General features: G+C 50.3%; 1 protein-coding gene across 5 annotated transcripts in view; it reads right to left on the minus strand.

Moving 5' to 3' along the window:
* The window catches only part of LOC149352928 (protein NDNF-like), a 163,679-nt gene that overhangs the window by 84,207 nt on the left and 60,299 nt on the right, over positions 1-19,173 (minus strand). For 2 of the 5 annotated variants that reach the window (XM_089582134.1, XM_089582136.1), the window contains exon 2: positions 10,084-10,147. The exons of 2 other annotated variants lie outside the window; for them this stretch is intronic. In XM_089582134.1, the coding sequence (XP_089438260.1) occupies positions 10,084-10,147 (64 nt within the window). Of the gene's footprint in view, positions 1-5,639; positions 5,888-10,083; positions 10,148-19,173 lie in introns of those variants that run through there. One more of the 5 variants, XM_089582138.1, reaches the window with a different exon arrangement.

Genomic DNA, 19,173 nt, shown 5'->3' on the forward strand with positions numbered 1-19,173 from the left:
CGCGCCACGCGGCTTCTGCTGTCGTGATGGTTGCTCCGGGCCGGAGCTCAAAGGGCCCTCAGCGCAGGCTGGAGACAGGGCTGTGCGTTACCGGATTCCCTTGGCAGAGGCCGAGGGAGTGCCTGGCTGTCTCCGGCGGCACGGCAATTACGTCTTTTCCGCGGCGTTTCTACGGCCGCTATATCACCGCCCCACTGTTCCTCCAGAAGGTGGCCGCGAGGGTGGGTTTCCCTGCGCGACGCCGCCGCTGCGCCTCCTCCCCTCGCAGCCAGACACGCGGCCGCTGTGCCCCATTGTTCTCCAAGTGGTCATTTGTTGACCGGACGGCACGCCGTTTCGGTGTACTCCTTCCTGCCTGCTCCCATTGCTCCGACTCCTCTGCTCGCAGTGGCAACGCATTGGTTTTCTTTTCTTCCCTCTTCGTCTTCACTTTCTGCCTACTTCCATTTGATGAAAGCTGCTCGGAAAGCCATTGTCGCTGGCGCCGCGCTCTTTCCTCGGGTACAATGCCCGATCGTGTAGCGCACGAAAACAGAAGGAATCGAGGCCGGAACAAGGGCTTTTCGTCAGAGTGGCGACACCCCCTTCCCCCGGGGTAGCGCGTAGCTAGTCCGGGGGGGGGGGGGGGGGGAATAAGAAAGTAGACAAGAAGGGACCACCTCCTGCTTGCTTTCTTTGCTGCTGGCATCTGCCTTCTCATTTCACGTCTTTTTTTCCAATACTTTTTCCTTCGAGGAAAGATCATGAGAAAAGAGAGCTCGTCTTGTGACGAAGAGGCCAGCGACTGGCTGCGCTCAGCAGGCGCGACTCTGGAGCAGGTTAAAGGGAGCGAAATGGACGGAATCTCACTGCGATGGAAGCGCTGTGGTACGTCGTATCATAGCTTTTTTTTTCTCCCTCGCCACACCCGCCGTGGAGGCGCAGATGCTAGGGCGGTCTGGTGCTAAGCGTGTGGTTGCGGCAGGGAACCCTAGCCGCGATGGCGTCATTTCTAAGGCCAAACTTAATGACTCCCTGTGCTGCGCGAGTCCGGTGCACATTAAAAGAAATCCAGGTAGTCAATATTAGTCGCCAAACCTTCGCTACGACGTGTCTCAAAACTCACGAGGAACTTGAACGACACTAAAGCGAAATATTAAAGTAAGCACGACGCTCTATAGACCGATTCATGATTCCCATGGGGATTGTATGAACGCTCTTTTCTGCGCGAAAGGGTGACTGCGTTGCTGAGAAAATAGCGCATGAAGTTCCTTATTTTATTTGCCATTTACCACCTTCTCTAAACACGGGGCAGTGTCCGCGGCACATCAATTTCTCAGCCATGTCATTTTTAGCCCTCTCAGCTCAGCTGTCGCTTGCTATTTAAACAAAACCCTTCCCACCGGAATAGTGTATCCAGACCTCTAGAAAGTCAATTCATTAGTTCTCCAATGAAGAGCACCAACGGTTAATCTTTTATATATAGGCATCTAGAAAACTTAATGCAAAGTACTTGAATGGTTGGAAACTGTGACACGGAAATGCCAGGATTTGTCATATAAGCATCCTAGGGATCACTTTCTTTTTCGAAGATGGACATGACACTTGAAATTCAGAAAAAAAAAGGTATTATTACTGGCGGCATGAATATGGCGGAGGACCCGCTAGCAAGCTTATGACTTCGTCACATATTATTTATGCGTGCTCTGATTGGCATAAAAAGCCTCCCTATTTAAGACATGAAGGATACTACCATTGCCTCATACGAGGCTGCAGTACGTGAAAACGCAATAATAGAATTCACCTGCAACAACAAAAAAAATTACTAGGTGTTGCACACTAACAAAAAGCTGCGTAGTCGCTTTGCACACAATCGTGTGTGCTTTGAAGGGTTAAACATGAGACGCTTTTAGCTCCCATTCTCGGCAAAGAAGAACATCGTACGGAAACAGTGGCGAGCATGAAGCCGAAGAATAAGCAGATCTTATCCGAAACATTGCAAAACTCCCCGTCCGAACGGAGTGTGCTAGCGTCAGAGGTTGCAGCCCATGCTTGGCTGATGTTTGCATAAGGCGCAGTGATTCCTTACTGCTCTCTGGTTTATAAAGGTCTCGTTTATAAACGCCTGTAGACATCTAATCCATAATTTCACATTTTACGTAAAGTATTAACTTAGAAAAAAAAGTGATAACCTGAGAGCATTCATTCATTTTTTTTTATTCCCTCACTCACGCTCAGCGTCGAAGCTTAACAGAGAGGAGTGGGTCAAAATGAAATAATAAAAATTGAAGTGCGTAGAATGCGAACAGAATTAGCACAGTAGCTCTAGCTAGTATAGCAACGAGTAACAACCTTCTTCAACAAGTCAAAATTCGTTGCGGAGACGACACAAGCGGGCAGGTGGCTCCACTCATTGAAAGACTTGGGCTTGAAGGAAGCAAAACGTAAGTTGATGCTACCGTAATTTGGCGTGACAGGAGTACCGTACATACGCCGTTACACTTGCAGTGATCTTCTCAAGCCTCAGGCATGCGATCTTGCACATTCCAAGGTCCCGGCGCTATGTAGAGTGGTCGCCAGCCTGTTCGTAAATCAATCTCAGTGGTGCATAATAACTCTTCTTCAAACCAATGGGTCCGCATCGCAAAGCCTAGAAATGCGTCACGTTATGACTGCTAAAGCCTGCAGTTGAAAAACCCAAACAATATGCCTCTGCGCAGACTTGCTCCTTTTCCTTTTAGGCCGATCTTCGATAACATGCGTTCTACAAGACCACGCGCGTAAACACGTCTAAATATGCACGCGTGATGAAAAAAAAAAACCGCAAAAAGCCATCCCCTACAGCTTGCCTTAAGAGGCTGATAACCGCAGCTAACATCACGTCCTTCTCAGGCAGGCACTCAGGATAGCATGGGCTTAAAACAACCACGTCGCAAATACGTCGACTAAGTAAAGCAGGACCTTGACCTGTATACCACTTTCCTGTTAAGCAATCGGCCCGATGGGAGTTGTCGTACACGTCGCAGAGCCTCTCAGAGTAATGGATCGCAGGGGGCCTTCCATCTCGATCAAGGTACACCACAGGCGAGCGCACATCTGTCCAGCGTCAAGTTCCCGCGCGAGGTGCGTTATGCGTACGCAGCCTGTGCAACAGGCATCAGGAATTAGTCGCTACAGAGAGCGGTGCTAAGTTGTGAGGGGTGGGGAGGGGGGGGGGGGGGGGGGGGGTCGCGGGCACGCTATGTGCGTACCGCGTACTTGATCGCTGCGACCTTTGAAAGTTACCCACCAGAAGCGCATGAGGCGTCCAGCCACTCCGTCACGAAGGCAGCTGCAAACGCTCCAAGTTATGTCGAAGTGTTCGCAGTTCCAGACAAAGGTGGTCATCCGCATTCCGTTTCGGTTACACACCCCTTTGGTAAATGTTAACCTGGTCTCACCTCAATGCAAAACAGTATTTGAACATGTCAGTGTGGTTACCGTGACAACATGCGCAACTGTGAGGCACTTTGTAGAACTTTTTGTCCTCGTCTTACTGAAAGCCAGTAAATTCCATGCTCGGGTCAAAATGCAACGAGGCGAAGCCCGCTTAAGAACTGGACAAAACTTTAACAAGGCTTATTACAGGAACATTCTTATTGAATTAGTTTAGGATCAAAGTAGGCTGTCCTCACAGTATGCAACCGGAAAAAAAAATGACCTTAAGGTTTCGTTTACCTTCATACCTAGAGATTACTCCATTAAACTTTCCAGATGCGCTAACGCACTGGTTATGTGCTGCGCCGAGTAAGACTTTCTTCTGTAGTGTTGTTGGTCATAGGCTTCAACGGTACTCCCGGCCCGGAAAGTCGAAAGATTCATCGCAGAGCAATTGAGGTAGTTACTGGCAACTGCAACCCGGGATCTGCAGGCCGATATCAAGACCTGGTTCGCTAGCAAACATGATAGTGTACTTTATGCACGAAAACAGAAAAAAAAAAAGACGTACTGAAACAGCGTGCGCTCCCATTACGATTCAGTTATGCTGGCCTCACATCAGCAGGCTGCGCTTCCGCTTACCGCGACTTACCGCAATCTTGCCCGAACATGTCAAATTCGGCAAGCTCTCAAAACATGTCAAGAGTTCATGTGTGCCAAGATTAGCCGGCAAGTCGGGGGCACAACAGTGCGAAACAACACAATGATCAAACTTCGGAGCCTGCTTGGCTTCTGCTCCGGAGTAATTAACCTCAGACGATATTCCAAGCTCTACAACCGGGCCGTTTGAGCCATTCAGAGGCCGAAAGGAAATCGCGACGTAGTGCTAAATCCTGTGTTGAGTCGACTAAACCCCGCGCCTGCTAAACATAGGGTTTAGTCGAAAGTGGTCACCATCGCGAATAACACGCACACTCTTTCTCCCGTCCAGCCCCCTTCTTTCGAATGCCGCCGTATCGGGCTGGAATCGAGCGTGCGACCTCAAGGAATTAGCGACAGAAAGCCTCAGCCATCGCTCCAGGCGCTGGCGCGGTGCCCGCGGGCGCAGACCCCGACGACAACGACGCGAGGAGCCGCGCGTGCTCGCCCGGTCTGGCGACGGCTGTGTCGCGTGACCTAAAAGCTGCCCGGCCCGACGCGTCTGTTAAAAACGCATTAACGGTCCGCGCTCGGTAGAGATGCGCCGAGCGAAACTATCGAGCAGCGCATCTCTCCCCTCATCCTCTCTCTCGCGGCACGCTCCGTGGCTCGCTCACGAGCGCGTGTCGGGTTCGTGTCGTGGTCGCGGAGTGGGGCTCGTCATCAAGCCCCGCTCGGCACTGTTTCACGGAAAGGGCGGTGCACCCGGTTTCGTTCTGACGAATTGCCCAACGCCGCGCCCATAGCTCCCGGTAGTGATTAATAAGGCAACTCCTCCGCCCTTTCAATTGCTGCACTGAGTCATTCTCGTTTCGAAGTGGGCCTAGCTGAGGGGGCAGCACGGGTCGTGCTAAGAAAGGCAATGTGAATCACTTTCGGTTACACTATCATCACAAAAATGTTTGTATGCAAGCATTTAATGTACCAAAGAGGTGGGTACTGCCTATAGGTTCGCATCGCAAGGTGCACTTTAACAAGATTGATTTTTTTTTAAAGTTTACTGCATTTAAAGTTATTGCATTGGACATTAAACTCATTAAACAATAGGAAATTATCCTCGTGTCTGCGAACTATCTTTCATGAAGTGATCGCGTACAGACTTCTTCGGTACAGTAATTATCAATAATCATGATATATTGACGAGTAAATAGATCATAAGCACATAAGAACGGCCTCTGATAGTATGGCTTGTTGCTGGGCTAGTTGGTTTCTTTCAGCCATGATGGAATCCACAGCGCTTGCAGACGAAGACAGATATACAAGAACAACAAACACAGAAAGTTGATAGCACAGCGCAGTGTACGTGCCGTTCTCGTCTTGGTGCCTTCGTTTGAAAGCCCTGTGGATTCCACGATGGCGCCCCTTGTAGGCGATTCGCGTTGCGTGCACATGGGCTAACATATACCAAGTAAATGAGTCCTGGTTTTGGAGTCATCCCGGTGCTTTTAGACTTTCTGTCACCAGGCGACAGCACTGGCAGCAAGACACAATTGAAACCACCACATCGCGCTAAACAGTTGAGAAATGACGCCGACGACGATGACCTTGATCATGGCGGCGACAAGGAGAACAAGGAGTAGCTCCTGGGGACTTCTATCCTCTCGGAGGTGCTATGTAGCCGGATGAGAACAGCCCCAGACCGTCAGTTCAGACCAAACCATCACGACGTTTCCCCAGCGTTCACCGGCGCCCTGGGAAGCCCTCGCCGCCTCCCGCAGTCGCGGCCCCCGCCGACTCGGCCGCGTGGTGTTGCGTGGCGGCGGCCGGCTTCGGTGGCGCTCTCCGCTTACTGTTTGTTGACGAAGGCGGCGCGCGCGCGCGTGCGAGAGAGAGATCCGCAACGGCAGCGCACGCAAGCATGCATGCCCAGCCTCATCAGCGTCCCTTCCTTCCCGCCGTTGCGACAGCGCCCTTGTTACGTTTCCGCGCGACTCCCGAAAGCCGGATATTCGTGTTTCCGACCGGGCTGCCTCGCTCGCCGCCGCCGTCGTCGCGGTTTAAGCAGGAAACAGAATTGTTGCAGTTTTTTGCCGGCCGCCGGGGCCACTCTCGGCACTTGCGCATCGGCGCCGTATTGCCGCTAGCAGCGCGCGTGACCTGGGCGCGCGGTTTCTTTCGCCTCCTCTGGCGCGACTGATGCGCCCTGCCACCGCCCCTGTGTGCGCGCGGGGCCACTTGTGAGTCGCGTGCTTCTGCCAGCGTCACGTACGCGCCGCATGCAACGGGCGCCGCGTGCTTTGAAAGCCGCGAGGGGGCAAGTCGACCAAGGGACATGAATTATGTACGCCGTCTCCAGGTGCTTTTTCACGGTATCTGTGGACGAGACCTGCGGGGCTTCCTGTGAATACGTCACGTCTGAGCGATCCGACTCGAAAAATAGGAAGCCTCGCGAGCGGCCCCTGCCGGATTTCGCTATTTTAGTTCGCTGTACCGTCACTAATCTGCCGACAATACTACCTGTGTCCATGCTTGGGTTAGCTGCGCCAGAGGAAGCCCAGCAACCTTGCTTTTTAGCTTCTTCAAAAGACGCCGTTCTTCCTGGCTCTTACAGTAGGCTGGCGCCGTCGCCAACAGCGAATATTCTGCATTCGAGGTGCCTTGCGTGGCATTGAATACTGACGCGCTGGGTAAAGTCCCTGAAAATGCGAGAAGGCCTAGTTTATGCGCAGATACGCTTTCCCAACGCCCTCGTCGGATGACTCATCCGGTGTGTTGCTGCGTAGCCACCTTGGTTTGTGTAAGCTCCGCGAGGTGTTATTTCCCCAAGTCGCAGGCTTTTATCCAGCTTACGCTACACAACCTCGTATCGCGAGTACACCTGACCGGAAAATTCGCGCTGCTTCTGGCGCTCTCCAGCCTCGTAGCTTTAGCTACAACGCACTGGCAGGGACTTGCCTTCATCAAGAAGGAATACAGCGCTCATAATTTTCAACGTTATGAATTGTGTACGCTGTTTTCTCGACCGAAATTCATCGGTCACCCAGAGAAGCCCGCACACCGAGTGCAGTCTGGCAGCGGCACTACAAACCGAGTGGAAGCCAACCGACGTTACTTCAACTTGCCGGAATAGATATAAATTATATTGTTGGGTCGACTCCACTCACACCTCTACTGTGATGTTCTTCAAGTGTGTAGAGTACTGCGCGCCACTGCTCGCGAAAAGTGCTGACCGTTATAACAAGCACATTCACGTTCCATACGCGGGTAGCACCTGTCGTCCGAAAGGAGAATAGAACAACCGCTGAGCGACAAAGCAAACGCAAACAACTCTGTGCCCCGCGCAGACTCGTGAAGCAACGTAGTCTCAGTACGAGAAAGGGAGCCAGATTGCTCGTCTGGGCTCTGTAGCCTGCGGTATCCAATCGCATTTACTGCTCAGTGCTGGAAGAGACTTTCTTGCGCTGACACTTTCACAGCGAAAGCTGTAATAGGTCTGGGCAAGCCATCTAGTACGAGCCATTTAGGGGGTACAACGGCAGCCTTGTAACGCGTTAGGCGTTATTGAGGTGGACACCACTGCCACCTCACAGCGCGATTGAGCTGTCCACTGACCCAAGGAGCCAGTTATGCGCCTTTCCTTTTCTCAAAAGAGAGAGAGAGAGAGAGGTTTTAGACCGCAAATAAGATTAAACTGGGAACTAGATTGTCTTATTTGATTCGTGCGAGCCGTGGGCGGGGAACGTGATCGAACTGAAGACCGCTAGCGGAAGAAGGTCGAGTATGCACGTGAGCGTGGAGACGCCCAACAGGGTAGTCGCCTGAGAAACGTCTAAACAGGTCTGCCACTCCAGACCTCCCGGCCGCTAATGCTAGTCAGCTTTCGCTGATTAATGCGCTAAGCCGGTACGCTTAGGTCTACAATTTTGGTCTCCCTACTACTGACCAATCCAGCCTTATATTTTCCTGTTTGGCAGCGTATATACAGCTTATGCTGTATACGAAGTATACAGCAAGCACGCGGGTGCAACGTGAGGCCTGTCTGCGGTGATCGCCCAGTGTTTCAGGGATACTCTTCTTAAGTGCAATTTAATCAGCCTTCGAGTTGGATGCCGATGTTTAGGTCTTCGGGCGCTTAATATAGATGCGACTAGCTAGTACTTCCCTTGGGGTGTGGAAAATAACAGCTGAAGCCTTGACTGCCAACAGCCATCCGTAACTGATCGCCTTCGTGGCTGCGGAGCCAGGAGAGGATGATACGCTTCTAAAGAAAGCGCGACGAGGCTTTTAAAAGCACTTCGCGCCAGAGCGCGCTATGCCCAAGGACGATAGCTGCCCCCTGGCGCGAATTGCTGAGGTCAGACGCTCCATTTTAATCTCACGCGCGTTCTTAGAAGTCAAAGAAGCAAACGCGTATGCAGATAGACAGCTACGAGCTAGCTTCGATGATATCTTCCACGCAGCAGTTCGTCAACAATAGCTATCGGTTTCAAGCATAAGCAAGATGCTACAGAAGCGAATCATGAAAGTAAAATATGGATGACTATAACAGAATTTCAACACTACAGTGCCGCTCTATTTTAAGGGTTATCTAGCCGAAGTCTTTGGTCCTGCATACGTTACTGGGGCAGTCTGCAAGCGTCGTGTGAATGCAAAGAGACACAGTGCGGAGAAGTATTTTCACTGTTTCTCTGTTTTTTCATTGTTAATTGCTTTGTCGCCTCGCGTTGACTCATCCATTTTGTGTGCGTGAGGTCGTTTTCACTTAATTATTATCCTAGTGTCAGATACGACTAATAAGGTAGGTGGCATGAAGGAATCAGTGATATGCAGAGCTCGCACGCAGTTTAGGGGCGCACATAAGCAAATAAATGCCGGGTAGTTCTGGGATTTCCATTTTTATCAGTGAAATATAAACAGTGCTCACGCCAGTGGTGACACTGCCTACTAGTTTGCTTTTAAGCCATCTCGAAAAATCGTACTAGAAAGGGATGAAAGAAAGTTACGACGTTGTTAAATTGTCACATTAGCCGTAAACCCTGCTCGCGCTTGACGTTCGTTTCAGACTCGTTCTCTCGTTCCGAGGCACACTTAATTTGCTCGAAAGATCGGTTAGGGCGAAGAAGAACAACACGGGCGCAAGCCACCATTATGCATATAGCCGTACTTTACGCTCGCCATCACCCAAACGTTCACTTCGCATCGCATGCAAATTTTTAGGCAACACCAGCCGATGCGTAACGTGCGCGTTTTGTTATCCCCCTAACGCAGGATGGCGCCGCGGCCGATTACCTCTCGCCTTCCCGTCCCTTTATGTGTAGCATCAATCGCAGCTTCAACTAAACCCAACAAGGGCTCCGCGTCCACCCAGCTAGTGCTTGAAATAACGCAAACATGGATTTACTAATCTTTCGCTTACGATGTTGCCGCTGACTGACTGGCAGATGCGCATTTCGCTCGCACTGTATTAGCCTGGCGGTAGTCGGTAGCAGTAACATAACAGCGATTCCAAACCCCGTGTAAGGACGTGTGCGCAGAGGCCGTTCGCTCCAATTGTAACTTGAGGCTCTTCCCGACACGTTCGACACGCCGCAGGCACGGACAGGCTCCGGCGGCCTGCTCGCCCCACTGCGGCGATTCCCCGCAAGTTCAGGCTGGCCGGGGTCACGACGCCAGGGTAGCGCCCTTGCTGCCCCTGGCGCACTGTGGGCCCCCGACTGCGGCAGGCACCTTCGCGTACACTCAGTATACAGGCAGCCACCCCCCCGCCTCCTCTGTCTGTCTTTCTTGTTCTCGTGAATCCTCCGCGGGCCGGCGCGGCAGGCGAGGCCGTCTCCCGCCCGGTCTAAACATAGGCCCGCTGGATTTAAACCAGACGCTTTCCGCGCCTTTGTGCGCGGCCGCTCTCCTCCGAGCACCGTGGCTTGCGGAGGCGGCCGCCGCGCGCCCGAAGAGTGAGCCGGCGCGTCCAGATTCCGGCTTTGTTGCTGCTTTCGCGCCCTCCGCGTGTGTCTCTATGCGCGCGCGCGTCTAAGCCCTTGCTTAACCTACTTTCTCGGACTCCTGCGGCTCCTCTTCGTCCGCTGTCACGGCACGCTCCAGGTGATGCGGCGCCCTGCGAGAGGAGAGAGATGCAATGAGCAGCGCCCAATATAGTTGTGGGAATCGGGAATCGGAGGGAATCTCGCCCGAGCGCCAAGTGGCCAGGTATACGCGTGCCGGGCCGAATAACCAGAAAACAGGGAAACAAGCGCGAGCCTGTCACGTCGACGCTGGGGACATTTCTCCCGTCAGCTCGAAAATGAAGACAAGGAAGAGGTGCTCGGAAAGGAGGCGGGAGACAAGCAACAGACGACGCTGAGGCGTTCGCGAACGGATATTTATATTTGCTGAGGTATATATACGCTCGCGGAACTTCCAGATTTTTCGTTTCCGCGCGGCTGCGAGCCGGAGTGGCGCGGGCTTCTTTCCGCAGCGAAGGGCAATGCACGCAAAATCAGCAAAAAAGACGTCGGAGGAGACTCCAGGCGAGCTGGAAACAGTCACTGCTCCGCGTTGGACTCATGCGGCCGAAAAACATTCGCTTTTTTTTTTTTTAGACTCAGTCCGCTGTCTTGTAAACTCACGCATTACACTCGCTTGAGTGCTATTGATAAAGAGCGTAGTGTGACATGCATCATTGCCGAGTTGCTGGAAACGCCAGCAGCTGGCTTGTCGGTCTCCTTCAGGAGCCGTCGGGCGCTTTGCGCACTATGAGAGAAGACGCCGCGTGCTTGTTTTTCCTCTCCTCAGTTAAGGCATTATGCTTGTCAGTTTGAAGGCCTGGCTTGTAACACGTAATAATACCGACAGCGAAAAGTTACTTTTGCTTCTTGGCGCCCACTTCAAAAGCAATGTTTCCTTCCGTTATATACAGGCTTGGGCAAGCGTTGCTATCGCTGTCCGCTGTTCGATGGGCGAACATGGAATTCAAAAATCTTGTCGATGTCGTTTGAGGACATATAGACCTCTTCATACCTCTTCTGTGTAGGGCAAAACAGGCGAACGTACGACTTAAGTTTGCTGAACGACGTGAAGAAATACGAATAGATGGTGATGAAAGGCTGCGTCATTGCGCTTGATGCCGTAATAATGTACTTAATAACTAAAAAAAAGTATTGTGTGCGTACATCGGTCTTCGTATACCATGGTTAGAGGGTTCTGCAAGTTTTAACACGCTTCAAACAGCGGACTACTTACAACACCCATTTAAGGAATACCAGCACTACTATACAGCTCCAAAAGCCATTTTCAAATCGTTATTTCGTATCAGACTTTATTTTTCTCTTCAGCTTTGAAAGTTTGAGAAAGCTGCACAGCTGTATCATGTTCTGTGCTGTTCACAGCCTCAGCCTTCCCACGGCTGTGAATGCCCAGAGTTATGCTATTTGTAACCATGGCCTTGTTTGGAATCTCCAAAGCAAATCGGAATAGATCACTTTTCCTGCATCGATTTCTCGATTAATTCGGTCTCGCCCTGCCATCTCCTAGCCATCTTTGTTGGTGAAGCTGTTACGCAGGGCGCTGTGACATGATGGAGCGGTGGCGTCTGTTTCGAGCCCCGGAGCCTGGACCAGGTTTGGGACAATTAAAGATTCGCATTACGCGAGAGATGTCAGTAGGAGAACAAGAATGGGGCAGACTGCGTTCGGCTGTCACTACCAAGTTATGACCAACAGCGTACCAATATCCCCAAAACGGGAATGTAAGCGCCGCATCTTACCGCAACCCACCCATGGGGCCGAAGCCTGGCGGCTAATAAAATGCTAGAAAAGAGGCTAAGAGCAGCAAGCAAGAGAAATAAAAGTGACAGGTGAAGCAATAACAAACCGAAGGAACGTTGAGTGCAATAAAGAGCAAACGCTAACTTAAGGCATACTTCAGCTGAAAAAGAGAAAATGGATAAGTACAAATACATGTTATGCACGGAATTGACAACCGAAAGTCAGTTATAATACCTCAGTAAATACAAAAGGATGAAAAAAACAGTCGGGGGTGTCCAAGAGTCAAATTGAGTGAGGAGCTGATAAGATTTTCTGGGACATGGGTTAACCGCTGTCAAAGATAACTGAAGGCCATGGGGAGAGGCCTTTGTCCTGCAGAAGGCTCAACTTATAGACCCGTGATGATGATCTGGTGGTGGTGGTGATGATGTTTAAAAGCCTGTTTCTAGGTTTATGGTTTGGTTTATGGGAGTTTAACGTCCCAAAGCGACTCAAGCTATGAGGGACGCCGTAGTAAAGGGCACCGGAAATTTCGACCACCCGAGGTTCTTTAACGTGCACTGACATCGCACAGTACACGGGCCTCTAGAATTTCGCCTCCATCGAAATTCTAGAGGCCCGTGTACTGTGCGATGTCAGTGCACGTTTATGGTTTGGTTTATGGGAGTATAACGTCCCAAACCGACTCAAGCTATGAGGGACGCCGTAGTGAAGGGCTCCGGAAATTTCGACCACCCGAGGTTCTTTAACGTGCACTGACATCGCACAGTACACGGGCCTCTAGAATTTCGCCTCCATCGAAATTCGACTACCACGCGGCCGGGAACGAACCCGCGTCTTCCGGGTCAGCAGCCGAACTCCGTAACCATTGAGCCACCGCGGCGGCGCCTCAGTTTACAGTCGCAACGCCGGGCTCATGTAGATGCTCACTACAATCGTTCCCTGACTCCAAGACTGCTTTTCAGAAATCCCGAACCCGACCACGCTTTCAGTTTGGATACGCACAGACTACTGAGTAGGCAAAAACAAGAGGTCAGCAGTGAAACGCACTCATCACGATTTACACCCACCAAGGGCGCCCCGCACATTTATAGCATGCATTCAGCGCATAGACCCTCCGGTGCCTCGAGTAGCGGGCGTATATTACATCCGCCGAGATCCGGCCGCTCAGAGTGGGCGTCGCATATACCCGCGCGGACCGCGCAGGATGCGACATTTTCGCACAGTTATTTTGGCGCTCGCTCGTGTGCGTGCCCCGCTATGTCTACGCGCCCAGCGAGCAGCAGCAGCGGAAAGCGAGGACACAACGCTGCTTTTGAGGCGCCATCCCCGCGCGCGTATGAAGGCGAGCTCTCTCACCTCCGCGTAGCCGCGACCTCAAGCGCGGCGGCAGCGTCCGTCTCGCCGGGACGCTTATACACCGGGCGTCTCGTCTCCACCCAACCCCCTATATTTTCTTCTTCTTCCCATTTCCTCCCCATCTTTTCTTTACGGTCCCCGCGTCTCTTTTTGTCGTCCTCGCGAGCGGCGCTCGCCGCCAGAACCGGAGCAAGACGGACGTCTTTGCGGACCGGATTTGCGCTTTCTGTTCTCGGGCGTCCCTTTCGCACGGAAGCAGTCGGACGCGCGTGGCATTTGCAAAAAGAGACGCTCTCCTCCCGAGTCCAGCGCCGCCCGCGGGACGTCCCGTGGGCCTAACGCGAGATGACCGCTGAATGTGCCGCACGCCGCCCCCCTTTTGCACGCTCGGATCCCGTCTGATTTACAGCCAGGTCTCCGGGCTTTCTGGGCGTTTAACCGTTAGCAAAAAGGAGCGTTTCTTTTCGCTTTTGTTTATGCGCTATACATCAGTGCATGCTGGCGTTTTGTTTGGGGTAATGAGCTGCAAAAAGAAAAAAAAAAAAAGATACGTTCACATTGGATGAAGAAAACACGAAAAAAAAAAAAAATTTTCACTCCAGCCAACCTGTTTGAAGGAAGAAAAAGTTTAACTTTTCCGCACGTTTGTCGCATGTCTGACTAAAACATTTCGGCTTGTAGTTGCATATATAAATGTTTGCTCTATACCTGTGCACGGCCATTTCTTTATGTTTTTATTTCTTTACGGAATTTGTTATTCTGCTGATCATAAAAAGCAGGAGGCATTCTGATAAATATTTGTGCAGACGAGTCTGGCAGGACGCAATCAATATAAAAAATAATTCCGCCAGCCGCTACTCTAATGACATCAGTGCTGTCTCTCTTGGAGAGTCCTTTACACCCGCTGCTTTTGAGATACTCTCGGAAAGAACCCACCATAGTGGTCCGACTTGCCGAGCAAACCACAGGGTCGCGTACAGCCACCAGTGATGCGAATTTGAAATTAATTTCGTATTCCTCGCCAACCACTGTCCCGTAGATATGGAAGGTGTTTCTTTTTGATTTGTGAGGTCATGCACAGTTAACCCATGTTCATACATACATCAGTCATCTAAACTAAAATGAAAGGAAGAAAAGACGTTCTAATAGAGATGGCTGCATAAACTTCTAGCAAGGACGTGAAAGTAAAATCTGCGCAAGGAATATGAGCAGAAATTACACTTAGTGCGTTTGTATTAAGGGGGCCACAGGCGTTTGCCTCGATCTCTGCGTCGTCAAAACTCCCCTCGCGGCGTCTTCAAGCGAGAGGGAGTTGATTCCGTGATAAATGTTTCCTTCATAAGCAAGGCTGGAGTTGTATAGTTACCTGATGCAGGAGATTCTCTTGTTAACTTCTGGAAACTTGCCCAAACCTACTTTTTTGTGTGTGCTTATGCCAATCCAGCAGCATGCTTTGACTGTACGCTGCGGTGGTGCGGGTCTCTTTTCGACGGCGCGGTAAAACAATCGACTTAGTTGCATAAATTTTGACGTGCACAACTATATTCTTAAAGGTACACTGAGGACAAATAAGAGTTGGCCTGTATCGATAGGGTTCCGCGTTTCTAATCACAAAGATACCACTCTCACTGAAAACGGAACTCTTATAAGCTATAAAAGACGGGGAAAAAAAAATGAAATACAGATGTCGCCACGGGCCCATTTCACGAGTAAAATGCTCGCGTCGACACCGATTTTTTGGGCGCGGATTCCAGAGGCTACGCCACACCACCCTTCACTTCTAAACGGTGGCAATCCGTTCATTTTGATAAGAACGTTAGGTGTTTGAACTGACTGCCGGGAGGATTTTGATATCCAATTTTCTCGGCGACAAGTGTATCTTTTGCGGCTGGACAAACGTGACAACAGCGAGAAAGAGCCAGGGAATAAATATTTGGTAATAATAATAATTGCATGGAGTAGTCCTGTTCGACCTACAGTTAGGTCAGTTTCACAGGAAGGTAACAGATGACAGGCGGCCACACGCGTCTGGTTTGTGCGATTCTTTAGAACTGGATATATACCCTGTGAATATATTTGCGGTGTCACATGCGAATCCCCCCGTTATCCATACCCCTCTCCACCAACGTCGCTGGCCTGGCTTGTCTCGGTAAATCCGGCGCAGGATACCCTCGACGCTTAATACTGCGTTGCAATGAAGTTCTTTCTCTCAGAGCGAATTTGCTGCGGTTTTGTGGTACTACCGCTTGGGACACAGGGAAGAGTACAAAATCAGTTCATGAAAAAACACCTCCGTTTAAGTCAGCATCAACACCGGTTACTGTTTCAAATCGGTTTATGTCACGAGGTGTAGATGGCTTGTACTGACGTCATATAGCGACCGTCATGCACGTTCGCAAAGCAGGACCACGCTGAAAACCTGCGCGCTTATGCAACCCGCTTATAGCCACGTGATCTTAATGTCCACCAATGGAGCTATGCGTGGCCCACCTCCATGGTGCCTTTGACGTCAAGTGCGTGTCTTCTGTAGTATATGCCTGCCGCTAAAAGACGAACATGGAGGCATCGGACAAGTGGTAAGGCAAAATGGCAGGAAAAACCAAGGAAAATGAATTCCGTTGAGCGTTACTGCGCTGAGGGAGCAAAACAGCGCACTTACCTTGAACGGCACGTTAAATCATATTCTTGACAGTTCGCCAATCGTTCCCCTGTTAAGTCACATAGTATAACAGACGAAACCGACAAGCAGCTTCCCCTGTGCACGCGTCGATTACACCTTTCCAGAGCACGCTTACTGAGCACGAAAGGCCGCATGCGGGTCGCTTGACTGCTATCGGCTTATCTGCCATCTGTCATTCCGCGACAGCACCGCTGCCGAAAGCGTGACGAGGGTGCGCCCGAAACGAACGACTCCCGGCAAGTGCGTCGAGCGCGTGTCAGCGGCGACGATTGCGAACGTCGATGATTTCACACGCCCAGTGCGCGCATGGTTTCTTGCGCGGCAGCCTCGCGGGTTTATCGCATTTCATTCGGATTAAGTCGGCTGCCTCGACCTCCGTGTCTTAGTCAACGCCGGCGACCGACCGGCGTGCATACGCGAGCGAAGCGGAATGTTGTCAAGAGACATGATCAGCGGCTACCGTGCTCCCGCGGTAGCCACAGCCGCGCTGTTCACTGAGCTGACAACCTTCACGCGCTTAGCGACGGTACCAACGTGGCTACCGCGCCGTGGCTGTTAATACCAGCCTGACCACTGTAGAGCGGCCTTAAAATAAACGCGGGACTATATTGCGGAGCGAGTCCTAGGGAAAACAAAGAAACAAGACGTTAATTCGTACGGTCTATCAAATGTTTAATGACACCGCGCGAGCTGTCGACCACAGCCCAGAAACGAAACAGGTAAGCATCGGTGAGCATAAAAGCCTTATCCTTGTGCGAGTGTCGCCTGCTGTGCTCCTCTCCCGATCCCGACACAGGCCCTGCTGGCGCTTTTCTCCGACAGCTGCGCTCTTTTCAATATCGAAATCACTCGCCTCGGAGATTCGCTAGCTCCTACGCAAAAGGTTTTGCGGGAGGCCAGATATCACAGATTATAACTATGAAGGAAAAGTGAATTATTTATCCAATAATTAGTAGGACAATCAGTGGGCTAGCTATAGGGGAGACAACAGTTGTGACGTTCAGTCTGTAATGCGCAATAGCTGATTAGTGACACGAGTTGTGAGGCCTCGGTAAGTGCTTGCCAACAGTAGTAGATGTGCTCATCATAGGCTTTACAGTATCGTGAAACCGGGATTCGAAGGTCAAGCGCACTGTATGCAGCTCGTGCAGAAGTAAATTGAAATGAAAATTATGAACTGCGGGGTTTAACGTCCCAAAGCGACGCCTGGGCTATGAGGGACGCCATAGTGGAGGGCTGCGGATTAATTTCGACCACCTGGGGTTCCTGAACGTGCACTGACATCGCACAGTACACGGCCGATTTCTGTATGGCGCCACCTAGAAATACGGCCGCCGCGGCTGGGATCAGTCTCGAGAGCGTGGGATCAGGAGCCGAACGCCAAGCCACTGAGCCATCGCGGTGGGTTTTGCCGAGAACTAGATGGCATTCGAGAGCCCGCTCTTTGCGTGCACACCTAGTAAGGCGAACAAAGAAGGGATGCGAGCCACGGCCTGATAGCTTTACGGACGAAGCCGCGCCCTTCGTCCGTTCCGCACGGCATTTAACTGTAACCTCACATTAATGTAATGACGACTCATCAACCAACTATTACAATGAACTCTCATTCATTCCAACTCGCCTAAATCGAACATCCGGTCTATTCAAACTAGTGCTGCGATTCCGTCAACGCCTAGTGCATTAAATAGGAACCCTTTAAATCAAATTTAGCTAACTGGAACAAATCTTCGGTATTTCCTGAGTTACCTGGCTCATATTAATCCACTATTTAGTCACTGCGACCTCGAACTTAATTTTTGCAAGCAGCTGTCTCCAACTAGCTACACTGCTTTGTAACCACCATATATAAATTTGCGATCTTAAATCAATTACAAACATGCGTGAGCACAGGAGTAAGCCGTCGTGAACATGCACACCATCGGCAGCCATGCTAATTTTGCCCACTGCGGACCGAAAGACTCTTCGTGGAGGAAGACACCTAAAAAACTCGAACAAAAGGCAAGACGAAACGGGCGCCGTCTATCAACCAATGTTTATCGACAGTCTCAGAAGTATTTTATTTGCAGGCGGGGTAAAGAAAGAACGAAAGAAAGAGAGAAAGAAAGGAAGAGGGGAAGAGAGAAAGAAAGGGAGAGGGAAAGAAAGAAAGGAGGAAAGAAAGAAAGAAAGAAAGAAAGAAAGAAAGAAAGAAAGAAAGAAAGAAAGAAAGAAAGAAAGAAAGAAAGAAAGAAAGAAAGAAAGAAAGAAAGAAAGAAAGAAAGAAAGAAAGAAAGAAAGGAAGAATGAAAGGAAGAAAGAAAGAACGAAAGAAAAGAAGGAAGGAAGGAAGTATCTCAAGGGCAGTGATGTGCCGTGTTGCCATCGAAAATTCCCTTACTGGGACCCAAGGAATCTAAATTTTGGTCACTTATTTCCTTCAGCATTTTGAAAAATCTCTGTACTCTATCGTGCTGTATCACAGTACTGTTTTTTTATTATTAAACCCTGCTGTTCGTCTGTATTAATGGAGGCCAAAATGCAAAAATTCGCCAAGTGCTAGTCGTTGCGCGCGTTTGTGTATTTGTTTTCATGCTCTACCATACACGTGTTTCAAGAAAGGGTGAGCCATAAGAAAAGTTGGCCGTCATAAGCCTGTCAGTTAAAAAAAAAAAAAGTTGTTAGGAATCCAGTTTCAAGCTTCATTCAATCGGAAGGCATTTCTTAATTGAGGAAAAAAAAAGAGAACAAGCACGTGTATGACTAGCGTGAATAGATACTATGCGTGACTTTTAGAACTGAGGCCAGCTCAACATGAACGCCGTATTTACTCTTTAATTGGTCTATCCGTTTTTTAGAACATCAGGAACGGAAAAAAAATATCATTGAGATTTCAATGTCCTATAGATGGCTCACCGAAAGTTCTCAGCTGCCAACGTGCTACTGAGGCGACCGGTATAGCACAACGCATATCGCTGATGCAGCGGCGAAGTGAGAAACGCGTCACAAGAAAGAGCGCTGTATTCGCGCCCATTGCGAAGACGAGCGTAAAGACGCAATACATAGGAGAGCGCAACAGAAGACTTGTAGATAAAACCGCCGCCTCTTTTTTTTCACGTTTTATTATATTTGGCAGACTACCTACACGTCCACACTGTCACCGATGTCGTACATTAACGGCAGTGATTAACTTATCAAGCCAGTTTGCAATACCTTCAACAGAAAAAAAATTCCTTCATTCTCCCTGCTATATTCTAATGTTCCCTGAACACTAATGAAGATTCTCTTGTCCCTTTAAGCCTAAGTGACCGAAAGATTCCTTGAAAACTGTAAAATTCGCCTAATAGAACTACACTACTACAC

Source organism: Amblyomma mixtum, chromosome 3 (genome assembly GCF_055824585.1).
Source record: "Amblyomma mixtum isolate Tamu chromosome 3, ASM5582458v1, whole genome shotgun sequence".
Lineage (NCBI taxonomy): Eukaryota > Metazoa > Arthropoda > Arachnida > Ixodida > Ixodidae > Amblyomma > Amblyomma mixtum.